Source organism: Penaeus monodon, chromosome 4 (assembly GCF_015228065.2).
Source record: "Penaeus monodon isolate SGIC_2016 chromosome 4, NSTDA_Pmon_1, whole genome shotgun sequence".
NCBI lineage: Eukaryota > Metazoa > Arthropoda > Malacostraca > Decapoda > Penaeidae > Penaeus > Penaeus monodon.
In genome coordinates this window covers 23,919,097-23,934,096 of record NC_051389.1, presented here as the reverse complement: position 1 = coordinate 23,934,096, position 15,000 = coordinate 23,919,097, and the positions used below count along the sequence as shown (strand labels likewise).

Sequence of the window (15,000 nt, the reverse complement as noted above, 5' to 3'; positions counted from 1 at the left end):
ATATATATATATATACATATATATATATATATATAAATATATATATATATATATATATATATATATATATATTCTCTATCTATCTACCAATATATATATATATATATATATATATATATATATATATATATATATATATATATATATATGTAGATGTATATATGTGTGTGTGTGTGTGTGTGTGTGTGTTGTGTGTGTGTGTGTGTGTGTGTGTGTGTGTGTTTCATAAAATATATTTATCATATCTATATATATATATATATATATATATATATATATATATATATGTGTGTGTGTGTGTGTGTGTGTGTGTGTGTGTGTGTGTGTGTGTGTGTGTGTGTGTGTGTGTGTGTATTTTTTTTCTTCTTCTTTGTCTTAGCTTTTCCCTACTCGGGGTCGCCATTTCTAATGAGACTTAGAACTCTGTCCAATGCCTCTGCCTCGTCTAGATGTTTCTCCCTCATATCTTTTTGAATAACATCCTTCCATCTGGTCTCAGGTCTGTTGGTCTGTTTCCCTCTATTTCCATCTCCATTGCCTGTCTTCCCACATGATCTTCGTTTCTTTTTAGCAGGTGTCCATAAAATCGCAGTCTTGATTCCTGAACATTCTTTGATATTTCTGTTACCTTCAGTGATCCTCTTATATAGTTATTCCGTATGCAGTCCATCTTTGTTACCCCCACCATCCATCTGAGCATTTTCATTTCAGCAACATCCAATTTTCTTTCCTCGACTTTTCTCAGTGGTGCAATTTCTAAACCATAGGTCATAGCTGGTCTGACCACAAACTTATTTACCTTTCCCTTCAACTTTACAGGCACTCTCTTATCGCAGATCACTCTCGAAACCTTTATCCAATTATTCCAACCATATTGAATTCGGTGCTTAATCTCTCTTCCCATGCTGCCATCTTCCTCAACCATCTCTCCCAAATACTTAAAGTGGTCCACTCTCTTCAGGTTCAATCCATCTATTTGTATCGTTGACTTGATCTCCTTCTGTGTCCGTTGTGAAATACTTTGTCTTTTTCCTGCTTATCTTCAGCCCTCTACTCTCCAAAGCAGTTCTCCATCCTTCCATCTTCCTCTGTAGCTCCTGCTTCGTCTCCGCCACCAACACGATGTCATCGGCATACAGTATGCACCATGGTGGCTCCTCACGCACTTCCTCTGTCATCACATTGAACAGTATTGGGCTGAGGGTCGAGCCTTGGTGCAAGCCAACTTAAACCTCAAACCCATCTGTCATTCCTACTGTGCATCGGACCTTGGTGGTAACATTCTTATAAGTCTCTTGAATCATTCCCACGTATTTCTCCGTCACTCCTCGCTTGCGCATACATCTCCTCACTTCCTGTTTCGGCACTCTATCATAAGCTTTCTCTAGGTCTATAAACAACATGTGTAACACTTTTTGCTTTTCTCGATACTTTTCCATTGTTTGTCTAAGGCAGAATATCCCGTCCACCGTTCCTACTCCTTTCATGAAGCCCAGTTGTTGTCTTCCAATAAACGCTTCCTGTCTTATTCGGCCATCTATTATTCTTTCTAATAGTTTCAAAGTATGTGACATTAGTTTTATGCCTCTATAATTTTCACAATTTTGAACATTAATATTAATATACTTTCTTTCCATACTGTCGGGATATTCTCCTCATCCATCACCTTCCCCATCAGCATCCATAACACGCCAATGCCTTCCTCTCCCATCGCTTTCCAGGCTTCTATGGGGATGCCGTCTGGTCCCGTGGCTTTCCCGTTTTTCATCTTCTTCAGCGCCTGTTGCACCTCTATCCTTGATATTTCCAAGACTGCACCCTGGCTAGCGTCTCCATCACCTCTGATCAGCCGTTCATTTTCCTCGTTCAGTAATTTAGAGAAATACTCTTCCCATCTCTTGATGTTTCCTTGTTCTTTTCTAATTATATTTCCATTCTCATCTTTCATTTGCTTAATATGTACGATATCTTTTGTGCTTTTATTTCTTGTCTTCGCCAGTTGAAAAACCTTTCCCTGTCCTTCCTTGCTGTCTAGATCTTCATACAACTGGTCGTAAGCCCTGCTCTTAGCTATTGCCACTGCTCTCTTTGCCTCTTTATTCTTGGTCTTATATTCTTCTTTATTTCTCTCGGCTAAGGAGATTTCCCATTTCTTCTTAGCCTCCTTCTTCTCCGTTATTGCCTGTTGTACTTCATCATTGAACCACCAAGTTTCTTTATCTTTCAGATCTTTCCACAAGTTTCTCCTAAAATCTCTTTTCCTGCAGTATCACAAATTCCGCTGCTTCATTCCACCAGGAGTTTAGATCTTCAATTTCTTGGCTAATTTGCCCGAGTACTCTCTCTTTGAACTCTTTTTTCTTCTCCTGATCCTTCAATCTATTTGATCTTCTTAGGTCCAGGTTTCGTTGTGCTATGCACTCGGGATACCTTGATGTTCAAATCCATCACGACCAGTCGGTGTTGGTTGGTCACGTGATCACCTGGTATTACCTTACAGTTTATCATCTCAACCATATTTCTCCTACGATACAAGAGGTAGTCTATTTGGCTAGCTCTTCCACCACTCTTGTACGTGATAAGATGTTCTTGTCATTTCGTAAAAAAAGTGTTACTGATAACCATATCGTTAGAGATGGCAAAATCAAAAACACGTTCTCCATCCTCATTTCCCTCGCCATAACACATCCCTCCGTGCACTCGGCTGATAACATCGGATCCTCTCCCAACATGCCCATTTAAGTCTCCACCGATAACACTTCTCGTCTTCAGCAACCTTCTCAAATTTATCCTGTAGTGTTGTCCAAAACTCATCCTTTTCATCATCGGTGCAACCCGTCTGAGGGGCGTGCACACTAAATACGTTGATCTCAAACTCTTCAAGAGCCAGCTTTATCCATAAAATTCTATCATTTTTTTCTATTCACTTCCACAACTGCGCTCTTAATTTTTTCCGACACTATTATCCCAACACCATTTCTTTTGTCCAAATTTCCACTTCCATAGATTAACTTGTATCCGTCTCCCAACTCTTTCGACTTATTGCCACTCCATCTAGTTTCCTGCTCACACATAATGTCCACTTTCCTTCTCCGCATCAACTCCGTCAATGCTCTTCCTCGGCCTGCCATAGTTCCTACATTAATCGTCCCAATCCTCAGCTTTTGAGCTCTCCTCTTTGGCCGCACCTTTTCCACAGATTTAGCGCGATGTTTCTGTGAGCCACTTCTGGGTGGCATCCTAGCATTGGGGTCATACTTCGAAAGACTCATTTTCACAAAGTGAATAAAATACCGTGGTTTACTCTCGTCACTCCCACTCAACAAGTAGCTGCTTTACCGTCCTTTACTTTACCCTATAACATCAATTCACTTTCCAAAATCAACAAATGGCAAACAAGACGCGTCTTCATTAATATCATGAATATTTGTATGGTATTATTATTATTCTACGAAAAAAGTAATGATATAGATTGATACAGTGCCCAATGGCTGGTGCTGGCGCCGCTCTGTCTCTCTCTCTCTCTCTCTCTCTCTGTCTCTCTCTCTCTCTCTCTCTCTCTCTCTCTATATATATATATATATATATATATATATATATATATATATATATATATATATATTATTATGCTTATTATCATTATTATTATTATTATTATTATTATTATTATTATTATTATTATTATTATTATTATTATCATTATTATTATTATTATTATTATATTATTATTATTATTATCATTATCATTATTATTATTATTATTATTATTATTATTATTATTAATACGGCCACCATCAGTCGATGTCGACTTTGGCATTATTGACTCTGTCAGTGCCTGGGCGAAAGAATGTGAGGAGCAAGCTGTTACCCCTGCAGCAGGCTCCCTCTCTCCGCGCAGCTGATGGACCCAAAGGAACGGGAAAGACCAATACAGTTTGGCACCAGCAGCGTCGCAAAGAGCACGAGGTCGCAAGCGACAACGAACTGCCTCAGGGCTCCGGAGTTTTCCTCAGGGTTGACTCAGAAACCTTTTCATCTCACAGACGCCACAAGGCAGTGGATTGTTTTGTATAGAGGGAATTCCCATAATCTTTGACCATACAAGTATTGAACTACAGGACAGCAGTTGGTCCAGTGAAACGTCGGGCACCAAGCCGATATTGGTGGATTTCTAGTAAGGCAATCCAGGACTACAACCCCACTTCCACATCTACGTTAGATTTAACATATGTAAATCCGTGTGCGTTCTCATGTACGCGCGCGTGATGTGTATGTGTATGAATGAATATATATATATATGTATATATATCTAATTATATATATATATATATATATATATATATATATATATATATATATATATATATATATATATATATATATATATATATATATATATATATGTCTGTGTGTGTGTGTTTGTGTTTGTGTGTGTGTTTTGTGGGTGTATCTATCTATCAATCTATCTATCTATCTCTCTCTCTCTCTCTCTCTCTATATATATATATATACATATATAGTATATAATATATATATATATATATATATAATATATATATATATATATATATATATACATGTGTGTGTGTGTGTGTGTGCATATATATACTTATATTATATACCCCACACACACACACACACACACACACACACACACACAACACACACACACACACACACATATATATATATATATATATATATATATATATATATATATATATATATATATATATATATGTATATTTGTATGTGTGTGTGTGTTTTGTGTGTGTCTATACATATATATATACATATATTTGTGTATATGTCTAGCTTGATAACTGTGTTTTCATGCAAACATTTCAATTATCTAACCAACGTTTACCAAGTGAACATTTGTACACGTCTTAACTGCTGAACCTGGGAGACAGAGAAACACACACACACACACACACACACACACACACACACACACACACACACACACACACACACACACACACACACACACACACACACACACACACACACACACGCACACACACACACGCACACCCACACACACACACACACGTACATCAACAAGGAATATTGCTTTTGTGAGGATGTGATCGTACATTATCTCTCGTAGAGCGATTCATGATAGCTTAGTACAAACCTATGGTTATAATTCTGTACTTCAGAAAAAAATCATCATTGTTAGTCTGTTTACCATTATTGTGAATCATTTCTTTTTCTGGATAAACGGCTTGGAAACAAACCGCTGTGGCAGTAATTCATTCGAGGCCAATAAGGTTGGAGCGAAACTCCAGGCATAACAAGTGCGCTTGCCAACATCTGCTTCATTGTAGTTGTCACTGACTCCGCCATCATCATCATGAAGAGAAATGTCAGTAGTTATATATTCCATATATGTTTTCTTGCCATTATTCATTTGTTCCTTCTGCCTTTTCATATTCCAAAACAACTGAGAGCAGTCTTTTCATATAAAGCATTTCTGAGAATTTGTGATAGAAGCCTATTTCTATTTTTATACACGAAGATACTGCTTTGACTGCTGCAGTTGAGTGAGGCAAGCACAGCCAATCTAACATGATGGCATCCAGGTGTGGATACGTCAGTTCATTGCCACCTCTTTTTTCCAATACGCACTTTGGCCCAAAGCTGAGTTGCGCTGAGATTCAGAGCTCAGTGTATCAGAGCTTCCATTCCGTATCTCTATCTTGCAGTGTGAAAGGGAATAAGATTGGAGGAGGTTATTAATGGACCGTAATGCTATTGGCCCCCTTCGTACAGTACAGGGATTAAAGGGCCTCTCTCTCTCTCTCTCTCTCTCTCTCTCTCTCTCTCTCTCTCTCTCTCTCTCTCTCTCTCTCTCTCTATCTATCTATCTATCTATCTATCTATCTATCTATCTCTCTCTCTTTTATTTATTTATTTAAGACATAATCAAAACGGAATCCTTTGCACAACCGAGTAGTTGCATTTGTTAGGGATGTCGAATTGGCGAATTACCTGTAAAATTTGTGATGGCAGTGCCTTCGCTGACAGACTTGCCTAACTTAGCTTAGACAGATGGAAGTTACAAGGATCCTTGTAGTTTGCATCTTTACTCTATCTCTCTCTCTCTATCTATCTATCTATCTTTCTTTATATATATATATATTATATATATATATATATATATATTTTATATAAAATATATATATATATATATTATATATACATATATAACATATATATAAATATATATATATATATATATATATATATATATAATATATTTTATATTATATATATATAATATATATATACACACACACACACACACGCACACACACACACACACACACACACACACACACACACACACACACATATATATTTTATATATATATATATATATATATATATATATATATATATATATATATATATATATATATATATATATATATATATATGTATATTTACCGCGAACCATAAATGACACTTTTTCAGTCATAGAAGAATTGCTGCTGTCTTACAATTTGCGTTTACTTATAGTGTTATTAGATATGTATGGAAAACTATATGTGAGATTCTAATATAACTGAGTTGCTTTCACCGATAGGCGTGTTCCCCCCACACACTCAAGTGTTGTATCTATAAACAAGGCATTGCATTATATGTCTAGCAAATGTAGGGTTTTCGCCTTGAGTGTAACGTTTTCATTTACACGTTTTCATTGTTATCACAGTTAATGCTGTTATATTCATTATCATTATCATTTGTGAGTGATTAAGCATCATGGTAGCTGAGAAAAAAAACATTATTTTATATAAATAGATATAACAAAGCCATCCCAATTTATTCTCGGTATCATCTGAAGCGTGCAGAGCCTGAAGGTACAAGACCGGGAATCGTACTAAACAACATAGGTCGGTCGACTGAACATGCACCAAGCTGCTCACGAGCCCACGTGCGGAGCCGGAGAGGACCGAGCGCTGCCGGCCGAGTCAGTGGTGGGGCTTGTCGTTATTCACTTCGAATCTTTCTTACTTTATGATCCTTATGTGATTTGGTGGAACTTTGTTGAGTATTGCTCTTGGTAATAATGATGGGGTTTGCTTTCGTCTCTTATTATGGCAGGGGAGCGTGATTACAGACGATGCTGCGTTTGGTTTCTGGTAGCTCTGTGGCAAGTGTTGAAAGGTTTTTAGTTTTATTGTTTTGACATGCCAATGATCACGTTATCATGATGAAAAGGATAAACACGAAAACCGAAATACTGTATCCTCATCTGTAAACACTGGGTCAGCATTCTATAAACGGCTACTTTTTTTCTATTATTGTTTACAGTGCCAGAGGATGGCGGTGGGAACAACAAACACACTGTGGTACGGGCGCTACATTGTAGTTTGGGTGGCATGCTGTTGTTTGTTGTAATGCTGTGCAAAATCAACAGAACATAGTTTGATTTTTTGAAATAACATGTGCTTATTAATCCTCTGATACGGTATTGACATTATTATTCTCACGATCTGATTGCATTTAGATATACACATTTGCGCACATACCCACAAACACATACGAGTGTGTGTGGAAAGATATATATATATATATATATATATATATATATATATATATATATATATATATATATATAAAATATATATATATACATATATATATATATATATATATATATAAAATATATATATATATATATATATATCATTATCATCAGCCTGAATCAATCCACTGCTGGACGTAGGCCTCTCCCAGTCTTTTCCAATATTGTCTTGCGATTTTGTTTCCAGTCCTGGCCCCCAAATTTCGTTATTTCGTCACGCCATCTTGTCATTGTCATCTGCTCCTTGATCCACGTCGCCCTCATCCGATATCTTGGACTAATTCTCAGCATCAACCTTTCCATCTCTCTATGACCACTTATTAGTTTCCTCTCCGGTAATCTGATTCTCGTCCATGTTTCTGGTCCATAAGCCATGAATGGGAGGACGCATTGGTTAAATACTTTTTTTTAGACATGAAGGCAAAGAGCGTCTTAGTATGTTACTGTGTTTGCCGAAGGCGCTCCAGCCTAGACTGATGCTCTACGGTTGATCCTAAGTCCGACTTTCAGACTTTCTCTATTCAGATCATTTATTAATTGCTGCATTTCATTGCAGATTCACTGAAGAGCACAATATCGTCTGCAAATCTTAGATTGTTTAGGTATTCATCCCCTATTTTGATAAATTTTTCCGTCCCATTCGAGCTTCTTAAATATTTTCTCAAGACAAGCTGTAAACAGTTTTGGTGAGATGATGTCGCCCTGTCTAACCCCCTTTTTCATTGGTATTTTAGCGGTTTCCGTGTGGAACTTGATGGTTACAGAGTAACAGACAGACGGAGAGAAAGGGAAAGAAGAGAGAGAACATAAATATATATATATATATATATATATATATATATATATATATATATATATATATATATATATTTTATATATATATTATATATGTGTATATATATACATATATATATATATATATATATATATATATATGTATATATATACATATATATATATATATATTATATATATATATGTGTGTGTGTGTGTGTGTGTGTGTGTGTGTGTGTGTGTGTGTGTGTGTGTGTACGTGTGTGTGTGTGTGTGTGTGTGTATGTGTGTGTGTGTGTGTGTGTGTGTGTGTGTGTGTGTGTGTGTGTGTGTGTGTGTGTGTGTGTGTGTGTGTGTGTCTGTGTCTGTGTCTGTGTGTCTGCGTATGTGTGTGATCGTATATATGAACACACACACACACACACACACGATACTGTAAAACGAAGTTCCCTTCCGCCTCAGAAACAATGCCATGCTGCCCTAAAAAAACTAAACTAAAAATATCAGCTGGGATATTATGAGACAAAATTATAATTTTCTAACCAGCAAAAAAGAAACACTGGAAGGATGGACAAATTTCTATGGAGAACTTAATGCATGTAAGCCCTGTACTCAATGTCGACGACTCTATAATACTGAAAAATGAAGCTGAGGCGGCTGAAGCGGCCATAAGTGCTTTGAGAGATGGAAAAAGCCCCGATCTTCATGATATCAACTCTGCATACTTGAAAGCTGGAGGCGAGCCACTAACTAAAGCTCTCTTATAGCTCTTTAACTACGAAAGGGCAAAGGGAAAATTAAAGGTACTAAAAGCATATAACGAAGTACTCAAACCTGCTCTCGACAGTCGTCTTTAGTGCAGTAATTATCGCATCAGTAAGTTCGTGAAGTCATATATACAACTTATTTATCATTATAATGACAACAAGAATTAAAGATGACTTAAATGCCCTTTTCACCGTGTCCAAACTGCTTAACATCTTGGCAGAGAACATATGTTTCCTTCTGAATAAATAATTGAGATATTTATAAAATTCGACAGAATGGTTGATATGTGCTACACCTAAGCGTTTGTCAGTGTATAGGAAAATTTCGTGGATTATTGGGAGTACTGTCGTTGTTATTATTATCATTATTTTTTTATTATTATCATCATTATTATTATTATTATCATCATGTTTTATCATTATTGCTATTATTTTATCAGTATTATCATTATTAATATTATTATTATCATTATTATTATTTTTATTATTATTATTTTTATTTTATTATTATTATTATTATTATTATCATATTATTATCATATTATTTTTGTTATTTTTATTTATTTTTATATTTATTATTATTTTATTATTATTATTATTATTATTTATTATTATTATTATATTATTATTATTATCATTATTATTATTATCATTATTATTATATTATTATATATATATTTTATATTATTTTATTATTATCATTCATCAGCATATATCATCATCATTTTATTTTACTTTATCAATTATTATTTTATTTTTTATTATGTTAGTATCATTATCATTGCATTATATTATTATATTTATCATTATTATTATTATTATAGTATATTAGTAATTAGTATTATTATAGTATTAGTATATATTATATTACATCATTAACATTATTTATTATTATTATTATTATAATTATATTATTTCATTATTTTTACTACTATTTATATTTACTATTACTATGATTATACTACATTAACACTTATTATATTATTTTTTTTTATTATTTTATTTGTTATTATATCATTATATATTATCATCATCATTATTATCTTTATTACTATTATCATTATTATTATTATTATTATTATTATCATCATCATCATCATCATCATTATTATTATTATCATCATTATTATCATATTTTTTTCTTGTTAGTATCATTATCATTGCCATTATCATTATAATCTTATCATTATTATTATTAGTAGTAGTAGTAGTATTAGTATTAGTAGTAGTAGTAGTAGTAATAGTAGTAATATCATTATTATTATTATTATTATTATTATTATTATTATTATTATTATTATTATTATTATGATCATTATTATTATTTTTTTTATTATTATCATTATTATCATCATTATCATTATCATTATTCTTATTACTACTATTAGTTTTACTATTACTATGACTACAGTACCACTAATTCTATCATTGTTATTGTTGTGTTATTATCATCATTATCATTACTATTTTTTCATTATTATTATCTTTGTCGTTTTATTGTTATTATCAATATTATTATTATCATTATTACTCTCATAATCATTATTATCTTTACTATCACTATCAGTACCATTATTATCATATATCATTGTAGTAGTATTAGTAATAGTAGTTGTAGTTCCTTCTTATCATCATTTTCATTATCATTACTGTTTTGATATCATTAGTATTATTATCATTATCATTATAATTTTTACTTTTTTTATCACAGCTATCATTTTGTATTTTCCTGCTGTTGTTGTCATTATTATCATTATTATTATTATTATCAATATATTAATGATATCATTATAATCATTATGATCATTATGACCATTCTCATTATTGTCACTATTATTACCAATCTTACTGGTATCATTATAATTATTTATTATTATCATTATTATTATTATTATTATTAGTAGTAGTAGTAGTAGTAGTAGTAGTAGTAGTAGTAGTAGTAGTAGTATCGTTATTATTATTATTATTATTATTATTATTATTATTATTATTATTATTATTATTATTATTATTATCATTATTATCATGTTTATTTATTATAATCATTATCATTTCTATCCTCATCATCATTAACGTTATTGTCATTATCATTATCATCGCTATTATTATTGTTATTGGTATCATTACTTTGATTATTATTGTAGTGTTTACTTTATTAAAAGTCTTTGCAGTTTAGTTGTCCCTCTACGGACACTGCGCCCTATTTCATTACCATTTTGTTGCGTTCTTTCGCCTCATCTTTGTCCATTGAATATAAATTGGTAACGCATCGCCCTTTCCTAAATTTAGGCTTGCTAGATATCCATTATTGGTGTCGTTTCAATAAACAAATAATAAAAAAAATAATTAGGTATCTATATGGCTCTGGTTCACGTAAAATGAAAACCAGAACAGCAAAAACAGATTTAAATATACTATTGAAATTATCATTATTATTATGATTATTGCTATTACCATTATCATTGTTATTTTCACTATTATTATGATTATCATTATCATTATTATTATTATTACTACTACTAATACTAATATTATTATTATATTATTGTTGTTGTTGCTGTTGCTGTTATCATTATTATCATTATTGCTTTTATCATTGCTATTATTATTGTTATTATAAACGTTATTGTAATTCTTATCATTGTTATTAGATTTCATTATTATTTGATTATCATTGCAATTAAAATTACCATTATATTGTTTTTATCATTATTATCATCATTGTTATAATACTTGTTATTGTTATCACTCTTATTATTATTATCATTATTATTTCTATCGGTATTATTATTATTATTATTATTATTGTTATGTTATTGTTGTTGTTGCTGTTGTTGTTTTTGTTGTTGTTGTTATTATTATCATTATCATTTTTATCATTATTATTACTATTGTTATTGTTATCATTAATATTGTCTTAATTATTATTGTTATTATTATTAATGTTATTATAGTTTTTTTGTCACTATTATTATTATTGTCAGTTTTATTATTATTATTGTTGTTACTATTATTATTATTATTATTATTATTATTATTATTATTATTATTATTATTATTATTACTACTACTACTATCATCATCATTACTGTTACTATTATTTTTTTATTATCATTATCATCATTAGCATTATAAACATCCTCATTATTATATCTTATAATATCATCATTGACATCATTATCATATATTGTTCTTATTTTTTAAATCATTATTATTATTGATTTTAATATCTGCATCAACCTACGCTTTCGCAGCCATAGATGTGGATACATGTGCGGATATCTTATTATCAAACACTATACATATTGGATGAAGACACATGCACAGAGAAGAGAGAGAGAGAAAGAGAGAAAGATGAAGAAGAGAGAGAGAGAGAGAGAGAGAGAGAGAGAGAGCGAAAGATGAAGTTCACAGGCATTCACATTATACATTGCTGTACACTCTACTTGTGTAATGAATGTACCATGTTTTTAGTAAGAAAAAATGAAGCATTTGCATGAGGTTTGTTTGAATATCGAAAACGGAGATCAGTTGCCTTCATTGTTTATTTATTAGTGTTTCTTTAAACTAAATAAATAAATAATTGTAAAAAGAATTGTACTTCAGTCAGTTATTATGAATATCTGAAATGTTAATCTCTTTATCCCTCTGCCTTGTCTTTGTCTCTCTCTCTCTCTCTCTCTCTCTTCTCTCTCTCTCTCTCTTTTTCTCTCTCTCTCTCTCTCTCTCTCCTTCTGCCTGTCTTGGTACTCTCTCTCTCTCTCTCTCTCTCTCTCTCTCTCTCTCTCTCTCTCTCTCTCTCTCTCTCTCTCTCTCTCTCCTCTCTCTCCTCTCTCTCTCTCTCTCTCCCTCTCTCTCTCTCTTCTCTCCTCCTCTCTCTCTCTCTCCTCTCTCTCTCTTCTCTCTCTTCTCTCTTCTCTCTCTCTCTTTGTCTCTCTCTCCTTCTGTTCTGCTCTCTCTCCTCCCTCTCTCTCTCTATCTATCTGTCTATCTATCTCTAGCCTCCGGGCTAGAACAGTGGTAACGTGTCGGCCTCTCATCGGAGGGGTCGGCGGTTCGCGCCCCGCCCAGTCGCGAAGAATTTGCATTGTCGCCGGAGGTTACTGCTGTGGCTGGGCACTACGGCGGGCTAGAGGACTCTTCCGTCACACCACTGCCACGTGACATCGGCATCTAATCGACACAGCCGGCTCCTATCATAGCCGGGCGAGGCTAGCTTCGCATATCGACTCTATCCTTCTCTCTATCTCTCTCTCTCTTTCTCTATCTATCTATCTATCTACTTTATCTTCTATCTATCTTCTATCTTCTTCTCTCTGTCTTGTCCTCTCTCCTCTACCTTTTGCCTTCTCTCTCTCTCTCTCTCTCTCTCTCTCTCTCTCTCTCTCTCTCTCTCTCCTCTCTCTCTCTCTCCTCTCTCTCTCTCTCTCTCTCTCTCCTCTCTCTCTCTCTCTCTTCTCTCTCTCTCTCTCTCTCTCTCTCTCTCTCTTTCTTCTCTCTCTCTCTCTCTGATAAATACTGTATAAATAATTTAAAGAAAATATGACGTAATTATTGATAAATATTGTTGCAATGATAACAGGAAAATCTATGCATTATATTTAGCCATTCAATTTCGTTAATATTAGTGAAGAGGGAAAAAATATGTTGATAATAAAAAAAAACAGCGATATGGAAATGCAATTTTGAGAATTCGCACAACTTATATTATAATACTAGTAACAATCGTAAGAGTTAGATATGAATTGAGGAAGTGTATAACTTAAATCTTCACTATGTACAATTATTTATGCAGAAGGGCGTAAAGTGACATGAATCATTTATGCGGAGCTAAAGCAAAATTATCACTCTGTCGTAAACTATTGATTTACGTAATCAGAATCACAAGTGAAAATAAAATATTGAAAATACGAATTAAACTGAAAAAAAATGGAGGAATACAAGTGAACGTGGCAATTAACACACAGGTCAAAAAAAGGGGAGTAAATATCACCACATATGGCCGGATATGACCTAATGAACTGTGTTAACTGAACCACGTTTAAAAGAGTTAACGCTCGTATACATAAAACATATTGAGGTTAGCAGTAATGGAAAAACACTAATAATACAAAGCAGGTCGTCTGTGTAAAGTATGTATCAGGTAATGAGCACTGGAATCCACACGTTCAGGAAAGGTCAGCAAGAGAGGTCCATGAGGCCAAAGATCGTGAAAAGCATGGGTGAGATGGGATGAAAATCACACCAACAAAATACAAACTTCCGGATATCAATGTACTTATTTGTAGATACAAGCGAGCTTTGAATAAATATTGCCTCTCTAAAACTTCTGAACGCTAGTGGCCTGATCTGATATACTGAAACAGGGTAGAGAGACAGGGGAAAATGTGAAAGGATGGGGATGAAGAAGAGGATGAGAGTCGATAACTAGGGTAGGAAGGTAGGTTAGAGAAAAAGGTATGTTTGTGGACATTTCCATCTTGTTTTAGATGTACGAAATTAACCCGCAAACGCGTATATATACAGAATAGAAATGAATTTAACTAGACAAAATTTACGTCAATAAGGCATCAGCTAAAGCAGTGGGGCATAGATATAATTTGCAAAGGAAGAATGCCTTGAATATGGCAGCAACTATACATCTATACCCTCGCGAGCACAGAATATTTGAGAAAAAGAAATGAATTTACGAAACAAAAGCACAATACAATCTATCCACTCTGTGAAAAATTATAGGACAAAACACGAATGAACGTTATTCGACGACCTAGAATAATAGGTCTTTGCCTTCAGCCTAGCAAGACCGAGTTAGATACAAAATACACACCGAAGAAATTACTCTCGCATTCAGAAAAAAGAGCA

The 15,000-nt window shown here is 33.3% G+C and overlaps 3 protein-coding genes across 3 annotated transcripts; all 3 read right to left on the bottom strand.

Annotated features, from left to right (window-relative positions):
• Window positions 1-460: 460 nt before the first annotated feature.
• LOC119572512 lies at window positions 461-925 on the bottom strand. The gene has a single exon (XM_037919619.1). It carries the CDS (start codon window positions 923-925, stop codon window positions 461-463), a length of 465 nt encoding a protein of 154 aa, XP_037775547.1.
• A 301-nt stretch (window positions 926-1,226) lies between these two features.
• On the bottom strand, window positions 1,227-1,574 carry LOC119572511. The gene has a single exon (XM_037919618.1). It carries the CDS (start codon window positions 1,572-1,574, stop codon window positions 1,227-1,229), a length of 348 nt encoding a protein of 115 aa, XP_037775546.1.
• Window positions 1,575-1,579: 5 nt separating this feature from the next.
• Window positions 1,580-3,272, bottom strand: LOC119572509. Its single transcript, XM_037919617.1, has 4 exons — window positions 2,928-3,272; window positions 2,735-2,839; window positions 2,431-2,568; window positions 1,580-2,101 (listed from the first exon to the last, which is right to left on the bottom strand). Exons 1-4 carry the CDS (start codon window positions 3,270-3,272, stop codon window positions 1,580-1,582), a joined length of 1,110 nt encoding a protein of 369 aa, XP_037775545.1.
• Between the last annotated feature and the right edge of the window lie 11,728 nt (window positions 3,273-15,000).

Bases quoted from the DNA above. Each gene is read 5' to 3' on its own strand.
- LOC119572512 (XM_037919619.1), bottom strand. From the start codon at position 925: ATGGTTGAGGAAGATGGCAGCATGGGAAGAGAGATTAAGCACCGAATT.
- LOC119572511 (XM_037919618.1), bottom strand. From the start codon at position 1,574: ATGTCACATACTTTGAAACTATTAGAAAGAATAATAGATGGCCGAATA.
- LOC119572509 (XM_037919617.1), bottom strand. From the start codon at position 3,272: ATGAGTCTTTCGAAGTATGACCCCAATGCTAGGATGCCACCCAGAAGT. The intron at 2,569-2,734 runs GCATGTTGGGAG...ATCACGTACAAG, and splicing joins ATCGGTGGAGACTTAAATGG to AGTGGTGGAAGAGCTAGCCA. The intron at 2,102-2,430 runs GTATCCCGAGTG...TATAAGACCAAG, and splicing joins TGATGGATTTGAACATCAAG to AATAAAGAGGCAAAGAGAGC.